This window comes from Babesia bigemina, scaffold Bbigscaff_73286 (assembly GCF_000981445.1).
Source record: "Babesia bigemina genome assembly Bbig001, scaffold Bbigscaff_73286".
Taxonomy (NCBI): domain Eukaryota; phylum Apicomplexa; class Aconoidasida; order Piroplasmida; family Babesiidae; genus Babesia; species Babesia bigemina.
The window spans coordinates 1-16,054 of NW_012237283.1; the positions used below are offsets into that span (position 1 = coordinate 1).

Consider the following 16,054-nt stretch of genomic DNA (forward strand, 5'->3'; position numbering starts at 1 on the left):
AGCTTTTCTACATGGCTAATGACATTTACTTTTACCGCAATTTGTCCATGACCGCGAAAATAAGAACCAATGCCAGAATTGAGCAAACTGCGTAAGAGCCGCATCTACAATATCCCTGGGATTCCAAAATGTAATTACTCCATTCCTTCAAAACCAAGTCTTCGAACGTCTTATTTGTAAATTTCGTTGCATACTCCTGCAATGCACGGACTATCCATTGCAGTGCATTACCAGAGACTTCATCTCGTTTGATATCTTTAATTTGGGCCTCAAATGCTTCGATAACCTTTGCGATTTTCTTATCTCCTGCTTGTATTTCGCTGTCTAATCTCCCTTCTTTAACAATATTGCACAGCTTTCCTATCTCATTCTTGACTGCAGTGACTTTAGCCTTAATCGCTTCCCTCACCGTAACCAAATCATCCTTTAGCCCAGTCTCCAACTTAGTAATTTTGTCCTTTGCAATATCCACCCAACCGGAGATATGTTCTGTAACCGCCTTTCCAGCATTGTAAAGCCCTCCAGCATATATGTTAATAAAATTTGTTACTTCTTCAATTTTCTTAGGGAATTTATTTGGGTCATCCCACTTAACCTCCTTCAATACCTCATCAACTTTCTTCAACGATTCCTTGATAACATTATCGGCCTTGGCAATCCAATTCTGCAACGTGTCAATGTGCTGTAGCAGCTCACTGTTTATTTTGGTAAGTTCATTCAATATGACGTTAACCATCTCCTTGACCCGTCTAACAAACGCCTGAATCTGCGCATCAATTTTGCAATCTACGTCCGACGTCAACGTACTAAGTGTAGCGCTTATTTTCTTTTTTGTCTCCTCAAGCGCCTTACTCTCCTTATCCGCCACCTGCTCTAGCCGCTTAATCTCATGGGCCACGTTACTGACGCCGTGTTTCACTCTAAGCTGCAACGAGGAATTTAAGTAGTGAATTGCAATTTTCATGTCTGTTTTTTCAATTTTAGTAGTGAAATTATATGCGTTATTAAACGTGTTATTGAATGTTTTTATCTCGTCTCGAAACATGTTCTTAATCTGCTTCTCCGCCGCCTTGACTTGTTCGACATTCTCATAATCTGTTTCCTGCGACAGTATATTTTGTACCTTGTCTTTAAATGCATCACCCACCTGATTTAACAAGTCTTCAATGGGCTTCTTAACTTTCTCATTGGACTCTCTCACTTCTATGTTGTACCTCTCGATCCCCTGAGTCAGAATGGGAAGAAGCTTAGTGAAACCATCGTGACCTGAGCAAAGATGTTTCTTTATTTCATTACTTACCGAATTTAATGTGTTTTTACCGGCATTGTATGTCTGAGTGTTTTTCACCGCACCAAGCACACCACTCAAAAATCCCATCACCCCGTCACCAAGCCTATCAAGGTCAGAGTACACAATGCCCTGGCCAGTGTAGCCTTTGGAAGTCTTATCGTAACCAAGAAAGGTCTCAAGACCGTCACATAAATTAACAAGGATATTTTCATTATTAGTTTTAGCAAGTGATTCAGTGAATTTCTTAAGCTTATTAGTAAGATCTTCAAGTTGTTTCTCACGCTCAGTAATTTCATCATACGCTTTTTTCTGGGAATCGGAACGCTTAGATTCATGTGATTCAACACATTTTTGTTTAGCATCTTTAAAATGTTTAGAAGAAAAACCATTTGAATTTTCTCCAGATTTTCCAGGTTTTTCAAGTTCATCAATTTTCCTCTGGTAGTACTGGCAAGTGGACTCATTTCCCTTGTATTTAACAGGGCATTCAAGTTTATTTTTTTCGGCTTGGAGGGACTTAGTAGCCTTCTCAATAGCCTCCTCAATCAACTTTTTCAAAGCTTGAGACAACTTGGTAAGACCATCACTGCCACCATTCCCATGCCTAACCTGGATCAACCAGTCTATGGACTCAGTCAGAAGGTAAGGGAAGGGTGACAAGGCACAAGTTATTATTGTGGTTTAAAGAGGTCATAGCGGTAATATGGCGAGGTAATTGGAGGGATGTAGAGTGGGTAAAGGGGCGATGTAGAGTAAGTTAGGGAGCGATGTAGAGTGGGTAAAGGAGCGATGTAGAGTGGGTTAAGGGGCGATGTGGAGTGGATAAAGGGGCGATGTGGAGTGGGTTAGGGAGCGATGTAGAGTGGGTTAGAGAGCGATGTAGAGTGGATAAAGGGGCGATGTAGAGTGGATAAGCGGCGATGTAGAGTGGATAAAGGGGCGATGTAGAGTGCGTTAAGGGGCGATGTGGAGTGGGTAAAGGAGCGATGTAGAGTGGGTAAAGGGGCGATGTAGAGTGGATAAAGGGGCGATGTAGAGTGGGTAGAGGAGCGATGTAGAGTGGGTTAAGGAGCGATGTGGAGTGGGTAAGGGGCGATGTAGAGTGGGTAAAGGAGCGATGTAGAGTGGGTTAAGGAGCGATGTGGAGTGGGTAAGGGGCGATGTAGAGTGGGTTAGGGAGCGATGTGGAGTGGATTAAGGGGCGATGTAGAGTGGATTAGGGAGCGATGTAGAGTGGGTTAAGGGGCGATGTGGAGCGGGTTAAGGAGCGATGCAGAGTGGGTTAAGGGGCGATGTAGAGTGGATAAAGGGGCGATGTGGAGTGGGTTAAGGGGCGATGTAGAGTGTATAAGGAGCGATGTAGAGTGGATAATAATCACCACTTAGGTCATGTCATCGCTGCCGTGACCATGTCGTCGCTGCCGTGACCATGTCGTCGCTGCCGTGACCATGTCATCGCTGCCGTGACCGTGTCATCGCTGCCGTGTCCATGTCATCGCTGCCGTGACCATGTCATCGCTGCCGTGACCATGTCATCGCTGCCGTAACCATGTCATCGCTGCCGTGTCCATGACATCACTGCCGTGTCCATGTCATCGCTGCCGTGACCATGTCATCGCTGCCGTGACCATCAACTTGTTTAGCACTTTGGTCATGTCATTGGTCAGCACTTTGGTCATGGCATTGGTCAGCACATTGGTCGTGGCTTTGGTCATCACTTTGGTCAACACGTTGGTCAGCACCTTGGTCAGCACCTTGGTCGTGGCATTGGTCAGCACCTTGGTCAGGTGCTTGGTCACCACTTTGATCATGGCATTGGTCAACACTTTGGTCATGGCATTGGTCATGGCATTGGTCACCACCTTGGTCAACACATTGATCAGCACTTTGGTCATGGCATTGGTCAGCACCTTGGTCAGCACATTGGTCATGACATTGGTCAGGTGGTAGGTCACCTCACTGCTGATGTGATTAGTCATAAACGCACGCATTATATTGTCTAGACATTAGATGTCAGTTGGCAGTTAAGTTATTCTGCTTAGCTGCGCAGTAGATACCGCACCCTGTGGAACGGCCGGATGCGGAAGTAGATCATGGCGCAGATGACGAGGATGATGACGGCGACGGCGGCGATGATGTAAGGGAAGGACGTTGGGGGAAGATGTCACCTCACTGCTCATGTGCTTGATCATAAACGCGCTCATTACTGTCTATAACATTAGATGTTAGTTGGCAGTTAGGAGATCAGTGGGATTTGGATTACGATGTTTGCGCTAACAAATTGCTGCGATCAGCTGTAAAACGCGATGCAGAAGGGTATCTTGCGTACGAGGAAATCGCGGATGTTGCGGCCCACCGGGAAGCGGAAGATGCACAGGTCGAGCAGGATGATGGCGACAATGATGGCAACGATGACGGCGGCGATGGCTTGGGGGTCAGGGGAAAAAGGTGTGGAGTCTTCTTCAGTAGGGTCTTCGATGGAATCTTCATTACCGCTGGTACGACGTAGTGCACTGTTCTCGGACAGATCACCGGAGGAATCAGGGGGAGGCGGTGGAGGTGGAGGCTGTGGAACGGGGGCACTGCACTCGTCAGGCCGCTCTCTACATTTCCGTTGACAACAGTCACATTTACATTGTAACTCGTTGCCTGCACATTTGGTTATACAATCGAAGGTTTTGCAATTGTAACTTGGATCCTTGTTATTTTGCCGCTTCCAGGTATATGCAAAACACTCATAACAACGGGATAAACTATCCGTATTACATTCTTTGCAACACCAGGGACAGCAGTTACAAACCTGCATATATTTACACTTTTTGTTACACCTAGTGCATGGTTTCCCTGGCCAATAATGAGTCATCTTCCCGCTCTGCTCCCAGTCCCCTCAACCTGCAAACATATCAGTCACCTAAGCACAACTCACCTACAAAAACACGTACCACTGCCGCTCCCAGTCCCCTCACCCTGCGAACATATCAATCACCTAGCAACGCACTCACCGACTGCAACACGTACCACTGCCGCTCCCAGTCCCCTCAACCTGCAAACATATCAGTCACCTATGCAAGCACTCACAAACTGCAACACGTACACTGCCGCTCCCAGTCCCCTCAGCCTGCAGACATATCAATCACTCAAGCAACGCACTCACCAACTGCAACACGTACCACTGCCGCGCCCAGTCCCCTCAACCTGCGAACATGTCAATCACTCAAGCAGCACTCACCAACTGCAACACTACCACTGCCGCTCCCAGTCCCCTCAGCCTGCAAACATATCAATCACTCAAGCTGCACTCACCAACTGCAACACTACCACTGCCGCTCCCAGTCCCCTCAACCTGCAAACATATCAATCACCTAGCAACGCACTCACCAACTGCAACACGTACCACTGCCACTCCCAGTCCCCTCAACCTGCGAACATATCAATCACTCATGCAACGCACTCACCAACTGCAACACGTACCACTGCCGCTACCAGTCCCCTCAGCCTGCAAACATATCAATAACCTAAGCAGCACTCACCAACTGCAACATGACTTACTTAACCCTCACCCCTGTGTCCCCCCAGCCCAGGCCACCGACACCCACGCTGCCCGGGATACCACAGCTGCCCTGACGCGACGCATGTGATCAGCACCAACTGTCACTCTAAATTATTAAATATTCGCAAAGCCATTAAAATTGCAGCGACCCGTGCGCTCAACTCCCACAGTGCAGCAGCACCGTGCTACGAGCTGCGGTATCGGCGCTATGCTGGCTGAGTGTGTCGGCTACGTGCCTAAATGTGATATTAACGATCGCTACATCGCTGCCTATAAATGCTACTTAACCAGGCCAACGCGGATTACGCCACCCTGCCAGTGACTCGCAACACACGACTTAGGACACCCGCCGCGGCCCTCACGACCGCCTACGTTAGCGACCAATCACCCAGCCTCACGTGACACTGACTCAATGGGCAACGCGGACACCTCTCACAGTCAACGCACAGCTCAACGCAACAACCAAATAACGGTTCATTTGCCAGCTTACCACTTTGCCTGGTTGCCAGCTTACCACCTTGCCTGGTTGCCAGCTTAGCACTTTGCCTGGTTGCTAGCTTAGCACTTAGCCTGGTTGCTAGGTTAGCACTTTACCTGGGTGCCAGCTTAGCACTTAGCCTGGTTGCTAGGTTAGCACGTTGCTTGGTCGTTCAGTCATAACCTACGTTAGGTGTGATTTAGTTCACAGGTTGCCGCTAGAGTAATTCGAGACATTAAACTACGTTTGTTATTTAGGCGAGTAGGTGAGATATTACGTGAGTTGATGTGAATTACAAACGTGAATACAATTACGGTTGTAGATACGATATCTTGGCAAGCCTTCCGACTTGCGCTGCCGCCAACAATGATTGAGCAGTTATCCTGTGCGATGACGGTATCCTCAGGTGTGACCTGATGTGGAGCACATCCAGCCTGCCAACCATTACGCAGATGAGGTAGAAGAGGGATAGTGACCAGAGCGCCACGGTCATCCACAGGAACGGTGAGCGGATGGTGAACATGAAATTATCAATGGCTTTGAATAACTGCACAAGATGTGAGTCCTTCTCAAATGACTCCGCGAATACTGTACAGAAATCTCTGCACGTGCGTTTTTTCTCAATGCCTGCACTTCCGTTCAGCCTCTCTGGATCGCCGAGAACGAAGCCGTACTTCGCCAATGTCGGCAGCGTGGAATTGCACTTTACAATGGATTTGCATTTGGGATCGTGATATCGTGGTGGATCATGTTTGGATGTAGTTCTACAATCTTTGATGCACGCCTTTTCATGGCAATTCGATCCCCTGGAACCGCATTTGGAATTGCACTCATCATACAGTTTCTTCAGCAGATCGTAGAACGATGCCGTCAGATAGACAATCCAGGACAGATACTTATCGGCGTGTTCTGACGAGAACGTCTCGTAGATGGTGTGACTGATGGGACGCAGATAAGGACCGCATACGATGGCTTCCCTTGATAAGCATACGAGACTGCCCAGGCTACCATCGGAGTGGCCCTTCTTCAATGCCGAGTGACTAGGGGTAAATAAGTGGTAGACGTTCAGCTCATTATACTGACGTCCGAAATTAGCTGCTTTAACTTTCTCCTCAAATGCCTCTTTCTTGTGTTTGTTACCGTGCATACCCCAGCGATCGGTGAGGTGATGGTAGAAGCTGAACATGTCCGCCAGCGTTTTCGGCGCACTAGGCAAAAGGCAGTTGAGGTAACTGCACAGCCTTGTGAGAGGGGAGTTAGGACGGCCACAGAAATCGTAAAGCACCTCGCATATATTCCGGCCTATCATCGTATGCGACGCGATGGCACTGATGTCAGCGAAGCCCATCGGAGTTCTGCACGGCATACCAGGTGAATTACCACACGTGCTACATGACAGACTCGATCCCCTAGCTATCACCGAATGCGGCAGGTGGCCCTTCAAACCGTCCTCCAAGAACGATTGCAGTGGCGACGTGACGCCGCAGTTGGGATATTGCCCACCCGTTTGGTTGCCACTTTGGTCGTGCCTTTGGTCGCAGTCTTGCTTAGGGCATTGCTTCGTGTTGCACTGCCAGCCGGACCCACCGATGTACCTGCCGTAGTGGCACTCCCTCCAGCCGCTGAGCTGAGTTGTAAGTTGACACTGCTGCATCAGGAAGTACAGCTGGTGGTAGAGGCGCTTGAGCAGGTCGAACAACGTACACAGCAGCTGAATCATGCTGGTAGGGTAATCTAATTTCAGCGAGTTGCTGGAGAAATCACAGGCGTAAATTCCGTCCTTGTGACCGTGGCCTAGGATAGCGGTGAGGACGGCGTGGGAGTCAGATGAGACCTTGTACAGATATTCGTTAACGTCAGTGTGATGGAAGCGAGATGGGTGCGCATCGAAAGGCTGCAGCTTCTTTGAACCTGGATTCAGCTTGTCCTCCTTCATGAACTCAGACTCAATGTGCTTCATCAGTTTGCCGTACACGGGGTTGAACTGCAGACCGTTGCACCAGACGAGAATTTCGTAAACGGAGCACGGAGCCCTGGGTTTGTCAACACGGGTAAGGTGGCAGACTCTGAAGTACGTCTTTAAGAAATCATAGAGTTTTCGGATGAGACCACTTTCCTCCGCGATGGTTACATCAAGCTCGTCCGACCCGGATGTCGATTGAGGAATGTCGGTGACGGGAGATGACAGATGACTGAACAAATTATGCGTTTTATTGTTTAGGTGTTTGAGAATGCTGCTACCATTGAAGTCTTGTCTGTGATTCAGCTCGCCGTGCTCAGCGTTCTCAGGACGACGGACGTCATACCCGTTGTCGCGGAAGAAGAGAGCGTGGAGGCTTGAGGTGCCGTCAGCTGGGTGATAGATTTTGTGGCCATCCCAACCGCTGTATTCAAGTCTATTCTTGAGTTCAGTTAGAGCGTCGTATAAGATGGGCGTGATGGTCCAACAGATTTTGGCGTAGTTTCTACTTTCCGCCTCGGTGAGTTTCTCCCATTCGATGGTCCTCAAAGAATACGTTGAAACGTATGCCTTCTTGAGCTCTTTGACGAGAGGGGTGAAGCCAGCTTTAAGAGCATTGAGGAGTGAGGGGCACTTGGCTTCGCCGTAGGTAGCGGGCTTGAAGGAGGTGATGGCATTATTGAGGGCATCGAGGTTTTTGGTGAAGACATGATCGAAGTGTTGTGAACCGACAAGTTCTCCAAACAACTTAGCTAGCGCCTCACGCGTTGGCTGAATTTTCTCAAAGTCCGTCGTAAAGTCCTGCTGTTTATGCAAATCATGCAGAAATCTGTTGACGCTACCGAAGAATTTGGAAGCAGCCTGGCTTAGCAGGGACTCCTTTTGAGGTGTGAACTTAGGGTTCATGTCTCTAATACCTCTAATTGACTTTTCGTTAGTAATGAAATCCCGTTCAAATGCCGTCATAAAACCTTTGAAACCAAGGGTTAAGTCACGTGAAATGTCTCTCGGCAAAAGTTCGAGTTCCTTTTGGACCTTTCGAGAGAATGCCGTCAGCAGCTCTTTCAGTGACTCAATGTACTGCTTCTGCGCGTGGATGTTTAGAGCGTTCCTAGCAATCTTAACCTCCTGTTGAACTTGGTTGTCAAGCAACGTGATGGTGGCGTCTCGAGTTGGAATCATGCCGTTCAAGACATCCGTGGTAGTTTTAATCAGACCAGTCTCCAAACTCTTCTGCAGATCGGTGAGATCTTGCTTGATTTTGTATATACTACCTCTGAGATTTGATGTTTCGCTAAAATACGTATTCTTCAAAAGTCTTAGGTTGTCTCGGGCGTGGCCTCCAACCTCTCTGATGGTCGTGCACAGGGATTCCAGGTCGTCGGTTATTTTTTTGAATGGATCGTTAAAGGTTTCAGCGTTTATCTCATCTGTGCCACCGGTGAGGGTTTTTTCAGGTTCGATCATTTTTAAAATAGCTTTAATTTCATCCCTAATGTTCTTGATCGCTTTAGGAAGGGTTCCATCTAGGTTTTCTATGTCGCCGGCGGATGTGGCTATACTGTCTTCTTTAACTTGCATTTTATATTTCAAAAACCCTGCTTCACCGAGACCAGATATTTTATCGATCGAATCGCCGCCACCTGTTAACGGATCAGTCCCGATGTGCTTGGTAGTCACAGCGCTTATTGCCGAGATAGCATTGTCCACGGCTTTGACGTGGTTTTTATTCTGTGCAGCAGTATCTTTAAGTGACGTTTTGAGGTTATCGTAGAACTCATCAGCCACAGCAAACGCGTCGTCCAAGTAAGCTGCTATACTGGTCTCAGGCTTACTAGACACTTTGGGGTCGAGGGCGAATGAGTGGAGTTCTTTAGCAGCTTGCCTGACTTTTGAGTGAAGCACTAGGAGCGTTACTTCGACCGCGTATAATAGATCATTTTTTTTAGTGGCACCTTGCCTATTTCCCACAAGTACATCTTCTACTGCTCCAACAATCTCTGCAACCTTGGTATGAAGCTTCTCACCTATTCTCGTGGCAAAAACATTGCAACCACTCTGGATAGCTTCAAGGTTTTTCTGAGCGGCGCCTTTGGCTTCTCTAATTTTTTGATTAATCAGATCACCGGCCTCAGATGCCTCTTCCGTGAATTTTTTTTCTATCTGCTCCTTAAGAACTTTGATGATTTCATCTTCACGGTTTTTACCGGAGTTAAACTTCACATCTGTATTATTCTTGACATAGCCCCCAGCATACACAGTGAGATAATCCTCAAGATACCCTTTTTTCCGCGGTTCACCCCTTCTCGTAGGCTCCGTTCCCAGAATATCGTCCAACCATTTTTTTAAAACGTCACCCCAAAAATTCATTGTGAAACTCGCGCCATAACTGTTTGTTTTACTTTTCATTGCACCAATACCACTTTCGTTCCTTGGCCCTCCATGAATTTTCTTAACCTGATCCCTAAACTTTACGAATATCTCTTCCAGAGTTTTAGCAGTGTCTCCAACACTAATATATTTTCTACCGAGTTCCCCTATATTACTTTTAATCTCCTTTACCTGCCCTTCAATTGCCTGCTTCACCTTATACAGATCCTCTTTCAATTCCCCGTCCATCGTTCTTACAGCCTCAAGCGCTGTTTTCACCTCCTCGATTACTTTATTCTTCGCCTCTCTCGCAAGCGCAAACAGGTTATCGCCCGCTGACTGTAGCTTCTTGGCTTCTTCACGTATTTTCTCCGGTTTAATGCTCTTATCCTCCTTATCAAACTCTTTCAGTATGATATCCAAATGCCCTTGGACAGTAATGACGGAACTCTCCGCATCCCTGATCCACCTTTCCAGCTCACCGATGTATGTCTTCAGCTGACCATTGATATCGTTGAGCTTCTGCAAAATGACCTGAATTTTTTTCGTGAAGTGCGTGACAAGAGTATTTACTTCCTTGCAAATGTGATCGTTGACCTTGCTTTTGACGCCATCAAGAGTGGCAGTAATCTTATCCTTAGTCGCCGCCAACTTCTCTTCCTCCTTTTTCGCTAACTCGCTCAGCCGATTTTTTTCATGCACCAGCGTCTGATGGACACTCACAATTTTGTCACGCAACTTTTCGTTAAAATCATTAATTGCGTCTTTGTTGCTATTGTGGCTATTTTGGACATCTAAGTCATTAGTGAAGTTTTCAGCTTTCCGCTGACAATCTGCCAAGCTCTTCTTCACCAAGTCCTCGTTCAGTCCACTTTGCTCGGCGTCATCTGCAAGAGAATTATCAATTGAAATTTCACTTACCGTTTTGTTAAGTTGCTGCATTTCTCTACCGAAATTCTTTATTTTATTCTTAATGCTTTCATTCGACGACTTCACTTGCTTATTGTACCTGTCGACGTTCAGGCTTAATGTGGGAAACGCCTTGCAAAAACCATCGTGACCTAGATTCAAATTAGGCTCTAAATGATCATTAATTAATGTATCTATAAATTTCTTACCTGTTTCGTAAGGCTGTTTCTCGCTGACATCTTTAAGCACCTGATACAAAAATCCCATCACCCCGTCACACAGCCTGTCAAGGTCAGAGTAGACAATCCCCTGGCCAGTGTAGCCTTTGGAGGATGGATTGAAGCCGAGGAAGGTTTCGAGGCCGGTGCAGAGGTTATTAAGGATGTTAGTAGGGTCATTATTTGAGGTGTTTTTAAGGTTTTAAATTTTGTCAAATTTCTTGTCAAGCTCCCTAGGCGGCACATGGTTAGGGCAGTGGCAAGAGGTGGAAGAGGGGAAGTGAAGGGTGACAAGGCACAAGTTATTGCTATGGTTTAGAGAGGTCATAGCGGTATTATGGCGAAATAATTCAAGGGTTGTAGAGTGGATAAAGGGGCGATGTAGAGTGGGTTAAGGGGCGATGTAGAGTGGACACAGGGGCGATGTAGAGTGGATAAGGGGGCGATGTAGAGTGGGTTAAGGGGCGATGTAGAGTGGATAAAGGGGCGATGTGGAGTGGATTAGGGAGCGATGTAGAGTGGGTTAGGGAGCGATGTAGAGTGGGTGAAGGGGCGATGTAGAGTGGATAAAGGGGCGATGTAGGGTGGGTAAAGGGGCGATGTGGAGTGGATTAGGGAGCGATGTGGAGTGGATAAAGGGGCGATGTAGGGTGGATTAAGGGGCGATGTAGAGTGGATAAAGGGGCGATGTTCAGTGGATAAGGGGCGATGTAGAGTGGGTTAGGGAGCGATGTAGAGTGGATAAAGGGGCGATGTAGAGTGGGTTAAGGGGCGATGTAGAGTGGGTTAGGGAGCGATGTAGAGAGGATAAGGGGCGATGTAGAGTGGATTAGGGAGCGATGTAGAGTGGATAAGGGAGCGATGTGGAGTGGATTAGGGAGCGATGTGGAGTGGATAAAGGGGCGATGTAGGGTGGATTAAGGGGCGATGTAGAGTGGATAAAGGGGCGATGTTCAGTGGATAAGGGGCGATGTAGAGTGGGTTAGGGAGCGATGTAGAGTGGATAAAGGGGCGATGTAGAGTGGGTTAAGGGGCGATGTAGAGTGGGTTAGGGAGCGATGTAGAGAGGATAAGGGGCGATGTAGAGTGGATTAGGGAGCGATGTAGAGTGGATAAGGGAGCGATGTAGAGTGGGTTAGGGAGCGATGTGGAGTGGGTTAAGGAGCGATGTAGAGGAGGTTAAGGAGCGATGTAGAGTGGATAAAGGGGCGATGTAGAGTGGGTAAAGGGGCGATGTAGAGTGGATAAGGGGCGATGTAGAGTGGGTTAAGGAGCGATGTAGAGTGGATGAAGGAGCGATGTAGAGTGTGTTAGGGAGCGATGTAGAGTGGATAAAGGGGCGATGTGGAGTGGATAAGGGGCGATGTAGAGTGGGTAAAGGAGCGATGTGGAGTGGGTTAGGGAGCGATGTGGAGTGGATAAAGGGGCGATGTGGAGTGGGTTAGGGAGCGATGTAGAGTGGGTTAGGGAGCGATGTAGAGTGGGTTAGGGAGCGATGTAGAGTGGGTTAGGGAGCGATGTGGAGTGGATAAAGGGGCGATGTAGAGTGGATAAAGGGGCGATGTAGAGTGGATAAAGGGGCGATGTGGAGTGGGTTAGGGAGCGATGTAGAGTGGGTTAGGGAGCGATGTAGAGTGGGTTAGGGAGCGATGTGGAGTGGATAAAGGGGCGATGTAGAGTGGATAAAGGGGCGATGTAGAGTGGGTAAAGGGGCGATGTAGAGTGGATTAGGGAGCGATGTGGAGTGGGTTAGGGAGCGATGTGGAGTGGGTTAGGGAGCGATGTGGAGTGGGTTAGGGGGCGATGTGGAGTGGGTTAGGGGGCGATGTAGAGTGGGTTAGGGAGCGATGTAGAGTGGATAAGGAGCGATGTAGAGTGGATAAAGGAGCGATGTAGAGTGGATTAGGGAGCGATGTAGAGTGGGTAAAGGGGCGATGTAAGGTGGATAAGGGAGCGATGTAGAGTGGGTTAGGGAGCGATGTGGAGTGGGTTAAGGGGCGATGTAGAGTGGGTTAGGGAGCGATGTAGAGTGGATTAGGGAGCGATGTAGAGTGGGTTAGGGAGCGATGTGGAGTGGATAAAGGGGCGATGTGGAGTGGGTTAAGGGGCGATGTAGAGTGGATAAGGGAGCGATGTAGAGTGGATAAAGGGGCGATGTGGAGTGGATAAAGGGGCGATGTAGAGTGGATAGAGGGGCGATGTAGAGTGGGTTAGGGAGCGATGTAGAGTGGATAAAGGGGCGATGTAAGGTGGATAAAAGGGCGATGTAGAGTGGATAAAGGGGCGATGCAGAGTGGGTTAGGGAGCGATGTAGAGTGGGTAAAGGGGCGATGTAGAGTGGATAAAGGGGCGATGTAAGGTGGGTAAGGGAGCGATGTAGAGTGGATGAAGGGCCGATGTAGAGTGGGTTAAGGGGCGATGTAGAGTGGATAAAGGGGCGATGTAGAGTGGATTAAGGGGCGATGTAGAGTGGATTAAGGGGCGATGTGGAGTGGGTAAAGGGGCGATGTAGAGTGGGTTAAGGGGCGATGAGGAGTGGATAAAGGAGCGATGTGGAGTGGGTTAAGGGGCGATGTAGGGTGGGTTAAGGGGCGATGTAGGGTGGGTTAAGGAGCGATGTAGAGTGGATTAGGGAGCGATGTAGAGTGGATAAAGGGGCGATGTAGAGTGGGTAGAGGAGCGATGTAGAGTGGATAAAGGGGCGATGTAGAGTGGGTTAAGGAGCGATGTAGAGTGGGTTAGGGAGCGATGTAGAGTGGATAAAGGGGCGATGTAGAGTGGGTTAAGGGGCGATGTAGAGTGGGTTAGGGAGCGATGTAGAGTGGGTAAAGGGGCGATGTAGAGTGGGTTAAGGGGCGATGTAGAGTGGGTTAAGGGGCGATGTGGAGTGGATAAAGGGGCGATGTAGAGTGGATAAAGGGGCGATGTAGAGTGGGTTAAGGAGCGATGTAGAGTGGGTAAAGGGGCGATGTAGAGTGGGTTAGGGAGCGATGTAGAGTGGGTTAAGGGGCGATGTAGAGTGGGTAAAGGGGCGATGTAGAGTGGGTTAGGGAGCGATGTAGAGAGGGTTAGGGGGCGATGTAGAGTGGGTTAGGGGCGATGTAGAGTGGGTTAAGGGGCGATGTAGGGTGGATAAGAGGGGATGTGGAGTGGGTTAAGGAGCGATGTGGAGTGGGTAAAGGGGCGATGTAGAGTGGATAAAGGAGCGATGTAGAGTGGGTTAAGGGGCGATGTAGAGTGGATAAAGGGGCGATGTAGAGTGGGTTAGGGAGCGATGTAGAGTGGATAAAGGGGCGATGTAAGGTGGATAAAGGGGCGATGTAAGGTGGATAAAGGGGCGATGTAGAGTGGATAATAATCACCACTTGTGACCATGTCACCGCTGCCGTGACCATGTCATCGCTGCCGTGACCATGTCATCGCTGCCGTGACCATGTCATCGCTGCCGTGACCATGTCATCGCTGCCGTGACCATGTCATCGCTGCCGTAACCATGTCATCGCTGCCGTGACCATCCACTTGGTCACCACTTTGGTCAGCACGTTGGTCGTGGCATTGGTCAACACTTTGGTCAACACATTGGTCACCACTTTAGTTAACTATTACACAATCACATACAACGACTAATGAGTGATACAAAACATTAGACAACAATTAATTGTATAGGTGAGTAGGTGATGCTAGGTGAGTGTAGGTAGTAAACACGTGAGTACGATTAAGGCTGCAGGTAAAACACTTTGCCCAGTTTGTTAACACGTCCAGCAGCAAGTAGTGATTGAGCAGCAATTCTATGACTCGAGGGACTATGCAAATGCGATTTGATGTGGAGGAGGTCGAGGCGGATGACCATGATGTGGAGGAGGTACAACAAGGAGAGGAGCCAGAGGGCGACGTTCAGCCAGATGAAGGGTTGTCTGATGATCCAAAGGAAATTGTCACACTCTTCGAACAACTTTTGGAAATATTTCGAATTGAGCACATTCTTCAACTGACTACAGAAATCAGAGCACTTCTTCGGCGATTGACTGTCATTCAGCGTCGACGCTTCACCAAAGACGAAACCATACTGGTAGAGCGTTGGTGCGACACCTTTGCAGTCAACGATGGAGAGGCATGGACAAGTTGGATTAGGCTTCGTTACATCTTCGATGACACCATGCTCCCCCTTCTTGCACTTATCCCCCCTCAGACATCCACGGCATCCCCAGTCCTGGCAGTTGATGGAGCAGAAGGCGTTGTAGAGGTTGTTGAGCAGATCCCAGAATGTCCACGGGAGGTAGACGGCCCAGGAGAGGTAGAGGTTGGCGTGTTTCTTGGCAAAGTAACCATATGAATCTCCGCAGACAGAGGAGAGATAGGGGGCGCACAGAGCCTTCTGATTTCGGTCGTAGCATGGAATTCTCATTGACAGGCTCGCCAACTCAGCATACGGAGGAAGATGTTTCATATCTGCGTGAGTACTTCGCGCATCATCATACGCTTTTGTCAGCGCATTAGTGAGTGGAGCTGTGTCGGAATAAAGATTAATCGACTGACCTTTCATGGCATCTTCAACGTAACTCTGGATGCCGTTCTTGCCTGCCGTTTTAGAACCGTCTCCCCAACCCTTAACTAAATACAACGCAAAACCGAAGTGTTCCGGCAAGCTGCTGGGCGGTTTGGGTACGAAGGAGAGTAAGGGTGTAGCGATGCCGTTACTGAAGAATTTGGTCAGCACGTTACCCAGCTCTTTACCCAGCTTCGTACTTCCTGAGAAACCTCTGAAGCCGAGGGGAGTTAGACATGGCTGCCCAGGTGTCGCCTTGGGGCATGATTTACATTCGGCTCTACAACCGACGCTTGTTAACTGATGAGGTAGGTGGCCGGGTAGACAGTCACCAAGGAACGACATAAGTGGTGACCTAGGTTGGCACTCAGTCTCAGTCTTTGAGTGCTTTGTACATGGCAACTTGGCTGACTGCACATCCTTCCCGTACTTGCAGCTGTACCAGCCATGCTCGGAGGTCAAAGTGTCACACTGGCTATGCAAGAACTTCAGCGGCAGAAATATTCTGCGCAGGATGTCAAGCAACGCATGGAGGCAGTCCTCAGCGCGGGATGGATACGAGAATTTGAGATGGTTGGTGCGGAAGTCAACAGCATACGTGGTGTCCGCGTCTCCAGTGCCGAGTATAGTAGTGAGCACGGTGGGAGCGTAGGATGTCAGATGAACAATTGCGTTGGTGATGTCGCTACTTCTAATCATCAGTGGGTACGCGGTCAATAAGTTGGGAGTTTT

At 48.6% G+C, this 16,054-nt stretch overlaps 5 protein-coding genes across 5 annotated transcripts; 1 reads left to right on the forward strand and 4 right to left on the reverse strand.

The window, feature by feature from the left end:
• Positions 1-31: 31 nt before the first annotated feature.
• On the reverse strand, positions 32-1,893 carry BBBOND_0004630 (hypothetical protein, conserved; the record flags this gene model as incomplete). Its single annotated transcript, XM_012915295.1, has 2 exons — positions 32-1,831; positions 1,873-1,893. 2 exons carry the CDS (start codon positions 1,891-1,893, stop codon positions 32-34), a joined length of 1,821 nt encoding a protein of 606 aa, XP_012770749.1.
• A 990-nt stretch (positions 1,894-2,883) lies between these two features.
• On the reverse strand, positions 2,884-3,222 carry BBBOND_0004640 (hypothetical protein, conserved; the record flags this gene model as incomplete). Its single annotated transcript, XM_012915296.1, has 1 exon — positions 2,884-3,222. The coding sequence occupies one exon, from the start codon at positions 3,220-3,222 to the stop codon at positions 2,884-2,886; it is 339 nt and encodes a 112-aa protein (XP_012770750.1).
• Positions 3,223-4,145: 923 nt separating this feature from the next.
• On the forward strand, positions 4,146-4,805 carry BBBOND_0004650 (hypothetical protein, conserved; the record flags this gene model as incomplete). The annotated part of the gene is made up of 1 exon (XM_012915297.1): positions 4,146-4,805. One exon carries the CDS (start codon positions 4,146-4,148, stop codon positions 4,803-4,805), a length of 660 nt encoding a protein of 219 aa, XP_012770751.1.
• Positions 4,806-5,629: 824 nt separating this feature from the next.
• BBBOND_0004660 (hypothetical protein, conserved) lies at positions 5,630-11,104 on the reverse strand (the record flags this gene model as incomplete). Its single annotated transcript, XM_012915298.1, has 2 exons — positions 5,630-10,867; positions 11,021-11,104. The coding sequence occupies 2 exons, from the start codon at positions 11,102-11,104 to the stop codon at positions 5,630-5,632; spliced, it is 5,322 nt and encodes a 1,773-aa protein (XP_012770752.1).
• Positions 11,105-14,491: 3,387 nt separating this feature from the next.
• BBBOND_0004670 (hypothetical protein, conserved) lies at positions 14,492-16,021 on the reverse strand (the record flags this gene model as incomplete). Its single annotated transcript, XM_012915299.1, has 1 exon — positions 14,492-16,021. One exon carries the CDS (start codon positions 16,019-16,021, stop codon positions 14,492-14,494), a length of 1,530 nt encoding a protein of 509 aa, XP_012770753.1.
• Between the last annotated feature and the right edge of the window lie 33 nt (positions 16,022-16,054).